A 13,068-nucleotide genomic window follows, 5' to 3' on the forward strand; every position below is an offset into this window, starting at 1 on the left:
TCACGTCTTCTTTTGTTTTATTTACTTTATTGACAAAACAACATCCAGACAAACAGTTTCCAGAGCCGATGACATGAAAACAGTCGGCTTTGGCTGAACAGGATGAAACCTCCTGACGCTCCAGCCCTGGTCTTTTTTGATCTGTTCAGCATTCACCACCATCATCCTCGCAAAGGTTTCACTTAGTTTTAAATCCACAAGCACCAACAGAACTCTTCCATACAGAAAACAGACAAGATGCTTAAAAAAAACTATACAGTATCCCAAACTAATGAGACGGCTTCAGAGTTTTACGCTGAGGGTGACAGAGTGGAGCAGTGAGTCCTGCAGGAGGAAGGAAACACGATTCAGAAATCACAGTTGCTCCATGATGATGAAAGAGTGCGTTTATTTCCTGCAGGGACGGAAAATCTAGTGACGTCAAGGAAATAAAGAAACTTCATCTTGGCTGACCTGACACCTGTTGAGGTTCGTCTCAGTCGGACCGTCAAGGCGCCCCTCCTGCAGTCTTCTGAATCTGCTCTTTGAGGATGAGGATGCTCTGCCGCTGCTCCGGGGGCAACATGGCGATCTGTTCTGGGGTCAGCTGCAGGACCTGCATGATCAGGGCGGCCTAGAGGGGGACAAAAAAAGGGCAAATATTACATTTAACTGTCATGCAGGAGGTTAAATTTTCAAAGTTAACAAAAGCGATGAGGAGTGCTTCTTGGGTGTCTTAAGTAACCATGAGACCCACCTTCTCCTGGTCCTGTGTGGAGACCTGGCTCTGCCCCGGGCTGAAGCCTCCTCCCGATGGAGGAACACCAGAGATGCCAGGACCCTGCAGGACAAACATGCTGTTAGTTCGCACTGTTTATCAGAAGGGATGTGATAATGCAATTTGAGTTTTCTTTACAGTTTTGTGCATATAGTGACTATGGGTGGATAACTGTAAAAAAAAAAAAAAAAAAAAACAGCAAACACAGATAAAGACATTAGATGCAGCTGGTACCGGTCTTGCAGGTGGAGGAGCGTTAGGGCCCATGCTATGAGGAACGGGGCCTGGCATCCCTGCCGCCATGGGAACCCTCTGGGCCGTCACTGGGCCGCGAGCGTCCATCGCCCTCGGGTCACGACCTGCAGAGGGAAACAAAGCCGCACTTACACTTAGAGTGCTGACTGTAAATCACAAGATCGGACATTTCTGTTTACACATGACTCACGTTTATCGTAACGCAAAGTTTATTAAAACATAAAACATTAGTAAGAAAATCCACAAAGGTAAAAAGGTGTACTTGTATTCTTGTTGGCTTCTGAAACATTGACACGAATGACCTCAGAAAATACATGAAGGTATCAAATATAAGGAAACAGGAACTGTAAGTGGAATCATATCAGCAAGATAAAACTGTTCTCATTTTCTAGAAACCTCTTGCGAGGACAAAAGGCTTTTGATTGATTTAGCAGCGTTTGGTTTGTCTGCCAGCTGGGACTGAAACTGAACTGAGATCTGTTCCAAACAAAACATTGGACTACGTGCACACACTCATGAACTAATGCAAACTTCTAAAGCTCCGGTTCTTAAACTATGAAGCACTATGAGAGCAGCTACCTCTGGTTTCCATCGGCGGTGCCCGTGCCTCCATCATCGGGGGCCCTCTGGGGTCACCCATCATGTTTCGTGGTTCACCCATGGCCGGGCCTCTCATGTCCATCGGAGGTCCTCTCATATCTGGTGGGGGTCCGCTTGCCATTTGGGCCATGTGTACAGGTGGGGCTTGGTGGGGTGGTGGAGCTCCCATGTATCCTCGGCTAAACAGATCAATTAAATATTACATTAAGCTGGGAAAACTAGTTATTTTTGGCATAAACAGGTTAAAGTTCTATGAATTTTCATGAAATCAAACCTCGTTCTTGATACTATTCAGTGTTTCCTGTGGAATGAGAAGTTAATGTCCCGTCTCTGTCTATCAAGGTACACAACCACTCAATAATGACATGAATTAACACAGTTATTCTTTGTGAAAGTAATAACTGTGTTTGTTTGTTTTTTTAAACAGGCTATGTTAGCACACCCATGGCCGAAAACTGTACCTATGTCTTAGCGGCCGGACCTCCCCCGCCAAAGAAAGTGGCCTTGTGGGTAACCAGCATATGTGATGTAGTCTAGCAGGTTTACTGTAGGTAGTGACTCCCTCCCGGTGTGTGAGAGCACCCTGTCACAGCCACAGAAACGTGCATGCTGCTAAGGCGTAATTAAGTTACTTAAGGCAGTCACTTAGTGTCAAGCTAGGCTCAGGTGTCAGCATGAATTACTGAAAGGTCGTGTATTGTGCTCAACGCAACTTTGCTTCGGCTTCTTTGTGAATTCTTCACAGCAGGGTTGATCTGGACTGTGAAAAGCAGCTGTGAGCCAGGCTAAATTAAAACCAGAGATCTCCCAACTACAGCTCAGAGCTGCAGATCTGGAAAGGTAGCATACGCAATTACATTATGACAGAGTTGGGCTCCCTGGGTAGACTGACAAACGTGCACAGCAACAAGCACATATCCATTGAGTGAGAAAGTGGCCCATATTTTAAAGCGAGAACTATTTGACGTATTCACATTCAAGAGGAGCTTCAGGTGACACGCTGCATTACCAGCTCGTTTACTTTGACCTGCAGCTGTGTGGAACACCACTCACATGGTAGACATTGTGACTGACTCCTGACTTAAGACAAGGAGAGTTTGCTGTAAACAGATACGCTTGTTTCTTGGGGTATGCAGTATTAGAATCACACCCGTTATTACCGCAGTGACCATGTGCATCACAAGATAAACCAGGGATGAAAAGTTGAGGATTATAACTTAAATGGCTTTGAGTTGATGCTTTAAATCCACAAAACCTGTTCTATAATTACAGTAATGTGATATGGGTGAACATCGTACTTGGGGTCTATGACCTCTCCAGTGACAGACAGCAGAGTTCCCCCTCTGGGGTCATTGGGACCATCTCCCAGCAGGCCTCTGGGGGGGATACCGCCTGGTCCTGAGGGGAGAAAATCACACATTCAACCACATGGAAGCACTACATCCTCAAACGTTTTTTCTGTTCATCAATCAGGAAATTACTTATCTGTTAAAAACAGTCTGTAACTCTGAACAGAGCCAAAATTCCAAGTAAGAGGAGGCACACACACACCAACACAAACACACATCTATAAAAAGATGCGTGTTTGCTCAGGACGCAACAGGAAACAACCAGAGCTGCTTGGAATTGATAAAGTACACGGTGACCATGTCAAACTGCCACAATGTGATATCACAGCACACAGGGAGATACCAACAGTGTGATCAGGAAAAGCAGGAACTAAACATGAAAAAATGTGGTCATCCAGGAACATGACGAGGGAGCGGACAGGTTCAAAACACATGAAAACCATTTGTTCAAACACACACAGAAGGCCTGACTTGAGAATATTTTCCTACTTGTGTCTTGCAATTCTGGTGTTACTTGGCCATGAGAACATCATGATGGGAGGCATGCAGGGAGAAGGTCAAGTATAATGGGGGTGTCAGCAGGGCTGAATAATTCATTGAAATATTATTGGAATGGTAATATGGCCAAGTGCAATATCCAAGTCGCAGGAGCTGCAATATTTGATAAAAGGTGAAAAGAGCCAAACATACCATAATAAATAAAACAGCGCGGTGCTATAGAGAAGCCCCGGCCTACAAATCATACTCCTCAGACGAAAGGAGAACATGCCTGTTTGGTGCAGACCCCAGCGAGAATCACATGATCCTTTTTAGATATGCTTTCAGTGAAAGTGAAATGCGAAAACGACCCAATCTGTCAAAACAACCCCAACAGGATTTCTTTTTTGCATATTGTTCAGCCACTGTTGTCACTCTTCAATTATGTTACCTGCATGTCTAATGGCTTAAATACAGCTGACAACTACCCAGAGCAAAAACACCAGGACAGAACATTTGAATGAAGCTCAATGACGCACGCTCAGATCTGTACATGACAGTGACTGGAAGACGTTCACTTTGTTAAATCTCCTGTCAGGTGAGTGATGAAATACCTTCATGCTATATCACAGCTAGGAAGGAGACTCCCTGTGTAGTTTTACCTCTATCAAAACAAAGCTAGTGTAAATGGGGCTTGTTTAACATGTTATTAGGATGTAATGTTTATGTATGCTGGGAAATATTTCTTAAAAATGTCCTCATGGTTTGGTTGGTTTAAGACTTTACAGATTTAAAGTAAAAGGCAGCGCTCGTGATCAAAATCTGCATTACATGGCACTTTAATACAATTTTTCTTTCTGTCATGCTGAGAACAGCTGCACGAGACGAGAGCCCAGAGCTGGCGTTTAAAAAGAAGTGGCAGCTACAAGAATTTGATGGGGTAAGGGACATGTGGACCGCTGTTCGTCCTGTTGTCAGAGGAACTGCAGCGTGGAAAACTGGCAAGAAAGCGGACATATTTTTGACTGATGCTGACAAGCACAAACGAGAGCACAGCAAACGCAGAGAAGCTTCACTTTCCAAGATTCCTTGAAAGTAACATGCTGCTTGAAAGCACACTCAGCAATTTTAAGTCATTACGAGAAGGCTGTCGCTATTTTCATCTCTACCCTGGCAGCACAGTCACGGATTGAAAAGACAGAAACTCTTTACAATCAAAAGCTGCTTGTTAAAATAAAACGCAGGTCAGATTTGAACTGAATGCCTTCATGTGAATGTCTACAGATCCAGAAAAGGAGCGGGAGGTTTCAGCTGCCAGTTGCATTTTCTAAAAAGCATATCTCATTTTAATTAGTTGCTAAACACAAAGTATACTTCATGTCAGGTGCAGTAAACCGTGATGTCACACGGGTACGGAGGAGAAGCGTGACAGACAGCGCACGCTAACATCTGTAACGTGGCCTCAGCATCTACGCGACGTCAAGCCTCCTGTGAGGTTTCAATGCAATTTGTCCTCAGTGCTATGAGACGAGGCCAGAGAGCATCACACGAAAAGAAGCAAAGGTGATCTTAACAACACAGCAACAAAACCTGTCATACTGGAAAATGTTTTTTTCCCCTTCAATTCAAACGCTTTGGAGACTCGTTCACTACAGTTTACACCGAGCAGCTTGACGAGACCATCAACTAGCCGACGGGTACGCAACCTGGCGTGCTGAGCTGATGAGGCCTGTAAAGCATTTTTAACCTCATTCGTAGCATCTAAAAGTGAACCATGGAGTGCTCTTTTGACAGCCATGAAGCTGTGCAATGCAGTCAAACTGGAAGAGTGCTGAAGGCACAAAGACTGCACTCTCTGCACAAACTGACCTCAGATGTACCTGTACTTCTGTTATCTGGAATAGGCCAACATGCATGTATATATGTATGTAATGCATGTTCTTCCACAAATGCAAAATGTTCCGACAACAGCACCGTCAAAATAAGACATCAATGTGCACGTTGCACATGTTTCATTCTGCGAAACATGTGGAGTGTTTCAGCATCACCTGCAATACGCTGCATGTGCAGGATAATGAGCCAATTTATTTTCATCCAGAGCAGCTGCCCCTTTTTTATGTTCTTTCTGTGCACAGCAGTGCCATTGTGTCGTTTTCGTTTTTTGGTATTTGTTCAGGTTATGTGCAGTGTATTCTGCAGTTTTACTTCTGCTGTTCTTAAGGAAGCATTTTATGTTCATACATACATACTTACTGTAACGTTTCAAGTAGGGCTGGGCAATTAATCAAAAAATTATGGTATATATAAAAAGGTAAAAGGGGCTTTATAATGAAGTACTGTAGTGCTGCAGAGACGGCCGGCCAACAAATCTGTTCTCCAGCTGTAAGAAAACAAGTTCATTTGGTGCAGACATTTGGTGCAGACCCCAACAATGTTTTCCAATGAATACGAAAGTTATGATGCAAAAATGATGATTCCCACTAAATGTGACTCATATTGGAATCATAATATCTAATCAATAATTCTGTAATGTGATTATTTTACCAGATCATGTCGTCCTAATTTCTAGTATGAAAAGCCAGTTGTGTATTTTTATCTAAATAGTCTTCTTTGGTGCACCTTACGACAGAGAGACAGCGTTTCCGCGTCACGTTATATTTTTACTGACACTTTCACTCCTGGCACCTGCCCCAAACCCATATCTGTTCACATGCAGCGTCGCCACCTCCCCCCGGCCTCATGACACGGCACATTCTGCTTTAGTTATGATAACGCTCAGAGATGGTAATCTTTGAACAGGCTTAATAACTACTTCCAGGCCTGAACGTGTGAAAGTAAAAGGCTTCATTTTTGATTACGGTGGACATGCAGTGTAACAAACTGTAGAAAGCAAACATTAAAATCCCAGAGGTGTTGTGTATTTGGACAGTGGCCTCTCCATAACAGTCCTATGATCTGACTGGAGAACTGAAGGAGTACCTTGAGGCCGCTCGATAGCAGCTTGCCCAGACGATCCTGTGGGAGAATGCTGAAGGTTTCCTGAGCCAGCATTAAAGTAAAAAAGAACAGGAGACAAAGACTCAAGAGAGCAAAGCAGCACTTTGAGCATTCTGAAGCATGCTCACGACACACACACACACACACACACACACACACACACACAGAGGAGTGAAGAATTTTAGGAAACTTAACATCGGTAAATATGCTCCATGAAGGCTCGACAGACACAGAGAAAATAGATGCCAAACATTTGCGGAGAAAAAAGATCCTCACGAGCCAAGTTGGTCATACTGTAGTGCTCGTAAAGCACCTGGACTAATTACAAGGCTCTGGTGACACCTAGTGATCCCAGACAGCCATGACACATGCCAAGCTTCATCAAACGACATGACAGGGTTCAATCCACTGAGAGTTTTTGTTTGTATTTTACCGAAGTCATTGGTAATGGGGGCACTGCAGTCATGCACACATGTAACTGCTAAAATAGCTTTGAAGAACAGATTAAACCGTTGTGTTACACTGTACTGAATAAAATGTATGTAATAGACAGTTTAATGTCACTTCGAATACTTTCGAATGGAATGCTTAAAAAATAAAAACAGATGTTTTTGGTTGGGCCAAATCTATTCCGATGATCTGCTTAAATAAACTGTGCATAGAAAAACTGCACTGACCCTGTTTTTGGTGCAACCTGCAGACAAATGTTTGTGCTGGCAACTGAGACATCATTAATATATACAGTATACAATACAATAGAGTATACTGTGAGCAGGGAGAGTGTTATTGTGGCAAAAAATTCAGAGCTGATGTTTGCAGAGATGGATTTGACAGACAGGTGAACTTCTTCAAAGACAAAGAAAAAATCCAAACTCCTCTTGCAGAAGAGTAAATTCTTCACCTTTCAGTGAAAGCTATCGAATAACAGTAATATAACAGTAATGTCTATGTGCCTGTGGATTTAACCTGCTGATCCAATGCCTGACTAAATAATTCAATCTTTCAGTTTCCTCTTCAGAGTAGGCCAGACTGATGCATGTAATCACTAAAATTGCTATATTTTCAAACACTCTTAATTTGACATTTACAGATCACTGAGTGTTTAACGACTTCTTGAAAATGTCTTAAATTAACCTAAATATACAGCTTTTCTTGAATATTATCATTAAAGGACCAGTATGTAGGATTTAGTGGGATCTAACAGTGAGGTTGCAGATTTCAAATTACGGAGTGCTCCTGCCTCCCCCTCCCCTACGCTGACCGGCGCTCTCTAGAACCGGTGTTTGGTTTGTCCGTTCTGTTTGTGCCATACATCCAAAAATATGCAAAAAACAAGCCTACAGAATTCCAGTCACAGAAAAGTTTGGTTTGAGACACTGCTGGCAAAAAAGAGGGTTTTCTTTTTTGTGGCTGACCTAAGCGTGAGAGCACACGTTCCTCAGGTGCCATGAAACAGTCACACCTCACACATTAACCCTCATCTTCGTCATCTATATCTGGAACATAAGGGTGATGCTACCACAGCAAGTTCAGTGGGTGATGTAAGTAGGCATGCAGTTTTATAGTTACCTGGAGGTCCTACTGGTACTGGGCCCGGGCCTGGTCCTGGTACAGGCATTTGTCCAGGGACAACACCCATGTTGGGGGGCTGCATCATTTGAGGGGCTCCATTAACATGCATTCCAGGCTGATAATAAAAAACATGAGAAAACATCAAATCCTGAGAGAAATTTTTCACAGAATATAACAGTTCTGAGGTGTAATCATATGAAAAACACCTTTTGCTATCTCGTCTTTCTTGACTTATAAGTTTGACTGACTGAATAAAACTTTAACCTTTCATCACTTACAGATTTCAATAATTAAACCTACTAAAGTATGATCAGGGAAAAGCAGATTAAAGAGAGGAGACAGACTGCATGATGGAACATAAACAAGGGAACTTTGCTATATTTTGTTCCTGCATTGAGTGTATAACATAAACGTGTTTACGTTCGGTCACATTTTGTTTCCATCCACCAAATATTCGCCCATTCACTTCGATTGAAGCCCCTAAAACTGACCAAGCTTATGATTCATGTTTCAGTGAGTGAGAATACTAATAGTAGCTCTGCTCTCAAACACTGTTCTCATCGATTTTATTTCCACCAGCATCGGAGCTGTGACATCACATCATTTTTCAGGATGGAGCAGGGGGCCTGTTTTGTTGAAGACAAGTGTAGCGTGACCACTACTTTACAGAGCTGAGGGCTGTTCTACTTACCACAGGCTGCGGCTGAGACACTGGCGCGCTGGGCTGTGCAGGAGGTGGATTGACTGGTGGTGCTCCTCCACCCTGCCCGCTGGGAATCAGAGGCGGAACCGAAGTTTGACGGTGGAGCATTTTCTGTACATGGCGTATGTGGAAAAGCATCTCTCAAAATGTTGCACTGATTCCAAAGCACAGACCTGTTTTCTCCTCCTTTGACTAATGACGGCAAGGAGAACTTACGATTTCGACCTTGTTCTTAATAAACTTACGATCACGTAAGATCTGACTCATCTCTTCATTCTGAAATTCTCTCACCAAGGCTATCTCGGGGTCAACAATCCGCATGACCACTTGGGCCTGCAGCAGAGCATAGGCCAGCTGGGGGTTCTGCAGCAGCATGTTCCTCGCCTCCTGAGGACTGTTCTGCACACACAGCTGGAGAGGGAAATCAGAAACATGATATTATAGACTGCATGAAAAATCAACTGGGAAGAGTAAAAAGCAAAACTTTGGACCCATCCTGTTTGTGTGAAAGAGCTCCTCATTCATTAAAAAAAAAAAAAAAAAAAAGCTTTGTGTGCTTTTACTTCCTGACAGGTTAGACATACCCCTGTAGTTTTTGCTACCACTTATGATTCAGAGACATGTCCATAAGCAACAAAAGTGGCTGCATCAGCACAAATCATTAAACAAAGATGTGCAACAAGATCTGTGCTATCAGGATCTGAGCCCTCGCGCTGATCAGCATATGGAGCTGTCCTACTGACACAAGCTTTGGTGCAACAGAACACTTCTCCAGTGGAGGAAAAATGTCTGCAGCGTGGTGTTTCTTTGAGCTTAATGAAGCAGACTGCCAGATGTGCAAAGATAAGGCTCCTCTGGCAGAGCTGAGAGAGACAGACTGTAGAGCGCAGCCTCTCTTAATGAAAGGGATGAAGAGCATCTGCATACAGTTGTCATCCTGGAGGCGACTCAAGCTGAGAGCAACATTTGTCCAGCATCTTTTTTTGGAGACCAGAGAGAGTAAACAGCATAAAAACCACAGTCTGAGAACATCACTTTTGGGAAAACTATAATACTTTGAAATCTATTTGAATCAAACATCTCACATTGCTTTCTTTAATTTCAACTTTGGTACTTTGTCATATTTATAAACCTCTCATAAAGTGACAGAAATACCTACTTTTATTGCCTAAACAGCAGTTGCCAAAACCAGTTAGCATCAAAAAGACTGAAACTTATTTGTGCCAGACACTTTGTCTTCAGCCCCATTTTAGAGAGACCATACTGTTATACAGGAATGTGAGCATACATCCAACACAATACATGAATGCCATTAATCCACCAGTTCCAGAGATCAAGAGGCTGTATCATAACACTAGAGACTAAGCATCATAACTACCCATCAATCTTTTCAGTTCCAGGCCAAAAACTGAACCACTTAGATTCATAAGCCTCTCAAAGTCTTGCATTAGCTTCAAATCTGGATGTACTATTTTTTTCAGAATAAGCAGGACTATTTGAAAAAAAGAGAAACATCTGATGTGCAAAGTTGCTTTCATGATTCATGATGAATTGTATCCACGTAGACTTTAGGTCAACCTTGTTGTCAACCTTCGACAGCTCATTACAGAACTGTAATCCAACTGATCACTGACACTTGTGACATTTTTGGTGAAACTGACAGATCAGACTCACAATTTATAAATAAAACAGCAAACACGCATGTATAAAGTAGAACAAGTTCTAGTCAAAACAGCTTTTACTCAGGTTTAACTCTCATCAAAACATGCCACGGAGCTGACTTTTATAGGTCAAGGGTCAACTACTAGAATGAGAATGATCTATAAAAACCATCATAATCAATCACATAAAAGAGGCACCTATTTAGACTTAGACTGCTTCTTCCCAATCCCAATTTCCCGATCCCAATCTGGGAAATTAGGATTTCCCCATTTAGTGTGCTATTTGCAGCATATTCCTCCATTAATTAGAATGGGACACAACCTCTCTGGAAGAGCTATATTTAAAATGTCCATAAAGGAATGAAAGGATAGGTTAATTAGACCTGTAGCATACTTGAAAATCTGAGTCCCCCACAGTAAAAAGCTGAGGCAGTAAACCAGCCTACCTTCATCTGTTTCATGAGTTCAAACATCTGCTCAGGTGGCAGACTGGCCACAGCTCTGCTGATGGACTCTGGGGCTTCCTGTGGCTGGATGCTGTCTCCATAAGGAGACTCGATGATGGGGGCTCCTGTTCCTAAGCCTGTGCCAGAACAGACAGAAACAGCAGACAAATGTAGCACTGCACAACAGTCTCTCAATGAAATGGAATACTCAGGGAAAATAAACTCTTACTTTTGAGCTCTTCCTTGTTTTTCTCACTGGCGGCGTTGTCAACACGGAGAGCCCGACCGCTAAACTCTCTCCCGTTGAGGTTCCGCATGGCACTGAGGGCCGTCTCCTGGTCTTGATATTCACAGAAGCCATATCCCTTTGGCTTTCCTGTTTCCCTGTCATAGACTAATCTGAAAACAGCAAGACGCATATGTCTAAATGCACGTCTAGAATTGACTAAAGGCAACTGGGAGATTCCAGTCAAAGGTTGTACATGAACAATAACATGCACAACTGTACAGCTTTCATGTGTCCCAGGAAAGTCTGTTTAACAGGACAAAAATTGACTTATATATCTGGGGGTTACAGCACATAATAATAGCTAACTTAACGGTACAAGAAAGCGAATGGCACGTTCTTTCACTCACCTGAAGCTGACAACAAGTCCGACTTCAGAAAAGATGTCTTTCAGCTGTTCTTCAGTGGCTTCGTACGGAATGTTCCCCACTAAAATAAATATTAGATATGAGTAGCATCCATGTGGCAATTAAAATAAATTCACTTTTTCATTTTAAAAGTTACTTTCTCGTTCTTGAGGTAGCTAGTGGAAAGTTCGCTCCCTTGTTGCCAAGCTAACGGTAACATTAGCAAGCTACCAGCGTTAGCAAGCTTTAATTCAATGGCTGTTGGTTCATCGACTTACAGCGCACCTAATGGATAAAACTGCAAATAGCCGGACGAGTAACAGCTACAAACTTACCAAACACTGAACGTAATGAACGGTCAACGGCTGGGTCTCTGCTCGCGGCAGCAGCAGCAGCGGCGGCGGCAGCAGCAGCAGCGGCGGCGGCAGCAGCAGCAGTTACATTCGCCATTTTGGGAACACAAATGAATGCGACACCAGGAAGTGACGCGATATCCGTTTGTGGGGAGAAGGCCCCATTCAAATACAAACGGTGCGACCTTTCCTAACCTCTTGATAGCTGACAGTATCCGATTAAATCTTTTTTTCTCTCTCTTTAATAATTAGCTAACAATGAATAATAATTAACGCTATTTGAAATGGGGCTTCGCTGACCATCAGACAGTGTCAAAGTGGTCAGCACAAACTGGAAGGAAAAATAGATGGCGCTGTTGTCCGCGGTTAAGTTAGCTACTTATTTGGACCGCCTTCCAGCACAGAGAGGGACACAAATATGAGATGCTATAAACTGGTAATTCCGTCAGTTAAACGTAAGAGTGAGTGGACGCGCCCGATATGCTCCCGCAGATCATATTTCTCTACAACAACAGATCTGGTGAGTAATTAGTTTGGGATTAGGAAGCTAACTCATGTTGAAGTTGCTTATTAGCTAATGTTCCTAACTCAAAATTTAGTTAGCTGTTGGGATACAGAAGTTTGGATCGATAGTGAGACCAGACAGGTGGAAATGAGGTCATTAATATCAATCAGAAACTTCATTTATTAACTGGTCATCCATACATTGGTATGGACTGGACTGTCCTTGATGTTTAGCTAAACGTCTCCATGTACTGCATGTAGTGAACCTGTAGTAAAGGTACAGTGGCTGGTGCACCTGGATAATCACATACACCTGTTCCCATGGTTAATCAATCAATCAATATTCCTTTATTTGTAATAATGAATGACTTGATGGGTACATTCAGAGTATGCTTCATACAATAGAAAATGTTTTCTAAAATATGGATAAATCAATCATATTTCTAAATTATATTTATAAGATACAAGACAAAATATTGTTGTAAAGCAGTTGAATCTTTCATTTTCCATTTTGCAGTTTGTCTCCTGTTTTAACATAAACACTGTTTTTATTTAATCCAAACTTATATTTACAGGAACCCTTGTATAAACATAATACAAACATGTCTCCTTCATTTAAAATAATGAGGTCATTATTTTGCCCTTAAAAAAAATAATAACAGGAGCTCTTTTAATGGCCAGTAGATTTTTTCCATCTTCTCTTCAGCTCTGTGTCAGGGCTTTTTCGTGAAATTATTTAAACATGTTTTTGCATAGTTTTA

General features: G+C 42.4%; 2 protein-coding genes across 3 annotated transcripts in view; one reads left to right on the plus strand and one right to left on the minus strand.

Annotated features, from left to right (window-relative positions):
- Position 1: 1 nt before the first annotated feature.
- On the minus strand, positions 2-11,914 carry cstf2 (cleavage stimulation factor, 3' pre-RNA, subunit 2). 2 transcript variants are annotated; one of them, XM_076739079.1, is made up of 14 exons: positions 11,786-11,914; positions 11,454-11,532; positions 11,047-11,216; positions 10,818-10,954; positions 9,002-9,121; positions 8,699-8,821; positions 8,005-8,122; positions 6,418-6,477; positions 2,911-3,010; positions 1,592-1,791; positions 992-1,116; positions 737-820; positions 454-613; positions 2-324 (listed from the first exon to the last, which is right to left on the minus strand). In XM_076739079.1, exons 1-13 carry the CDS (start codon positions 11,898-11,900, stop codon positions 488-490), a joined length of 1,557 nt encoding a protein of 518 aa, XP_076595194.1. In that variant the 5' UTR covers positions 11,901-11,914; the 3' UTR covers positions 2-324; positions 454-487. The 2 variants fall into 2 exon arrangements, with proteins under 2 accessions (XP_076595194.1, XP_076595195.1); XM_076739080.1 differs by lacking the exon at positions 6,418-6,477 and having other exon boundaries at positions 14-324.
- A 331-nt stretch (positions 11,915-12,245) lies between these two features.
- bcorl1 (BCL6 corepressor-like 1) overlaps positions 12,246-13,068 on the plus strand; it is a 30,015-nt gene continuing 29,192 nt past the window's right edge. The window contains exon 1 of the mRNA XM_076739207.1: positions 12,246-12,323. The gene's annotated coding sequence lies outside the window, so the exon portion shown is untranslated. The remainder of the gene's footprint in view (positions 12,324-13,068) is intronic.

This window comes from Chaetodon auriga, chromosome 9 (genome assembly GCF_051107435.1).
Source record: "Chaetodon auriga isolate fChaAug3 chromosome 9, fChaAug3.hap1, whole genome shotgun sequence".
Classification (NCBI taxonomy): Eukaryota; Metazoa; Chordata; class Actinopteri; order Chaetodontiformes; family Chaetodontidae; genus Chaetodon; species Chaetodon auriga.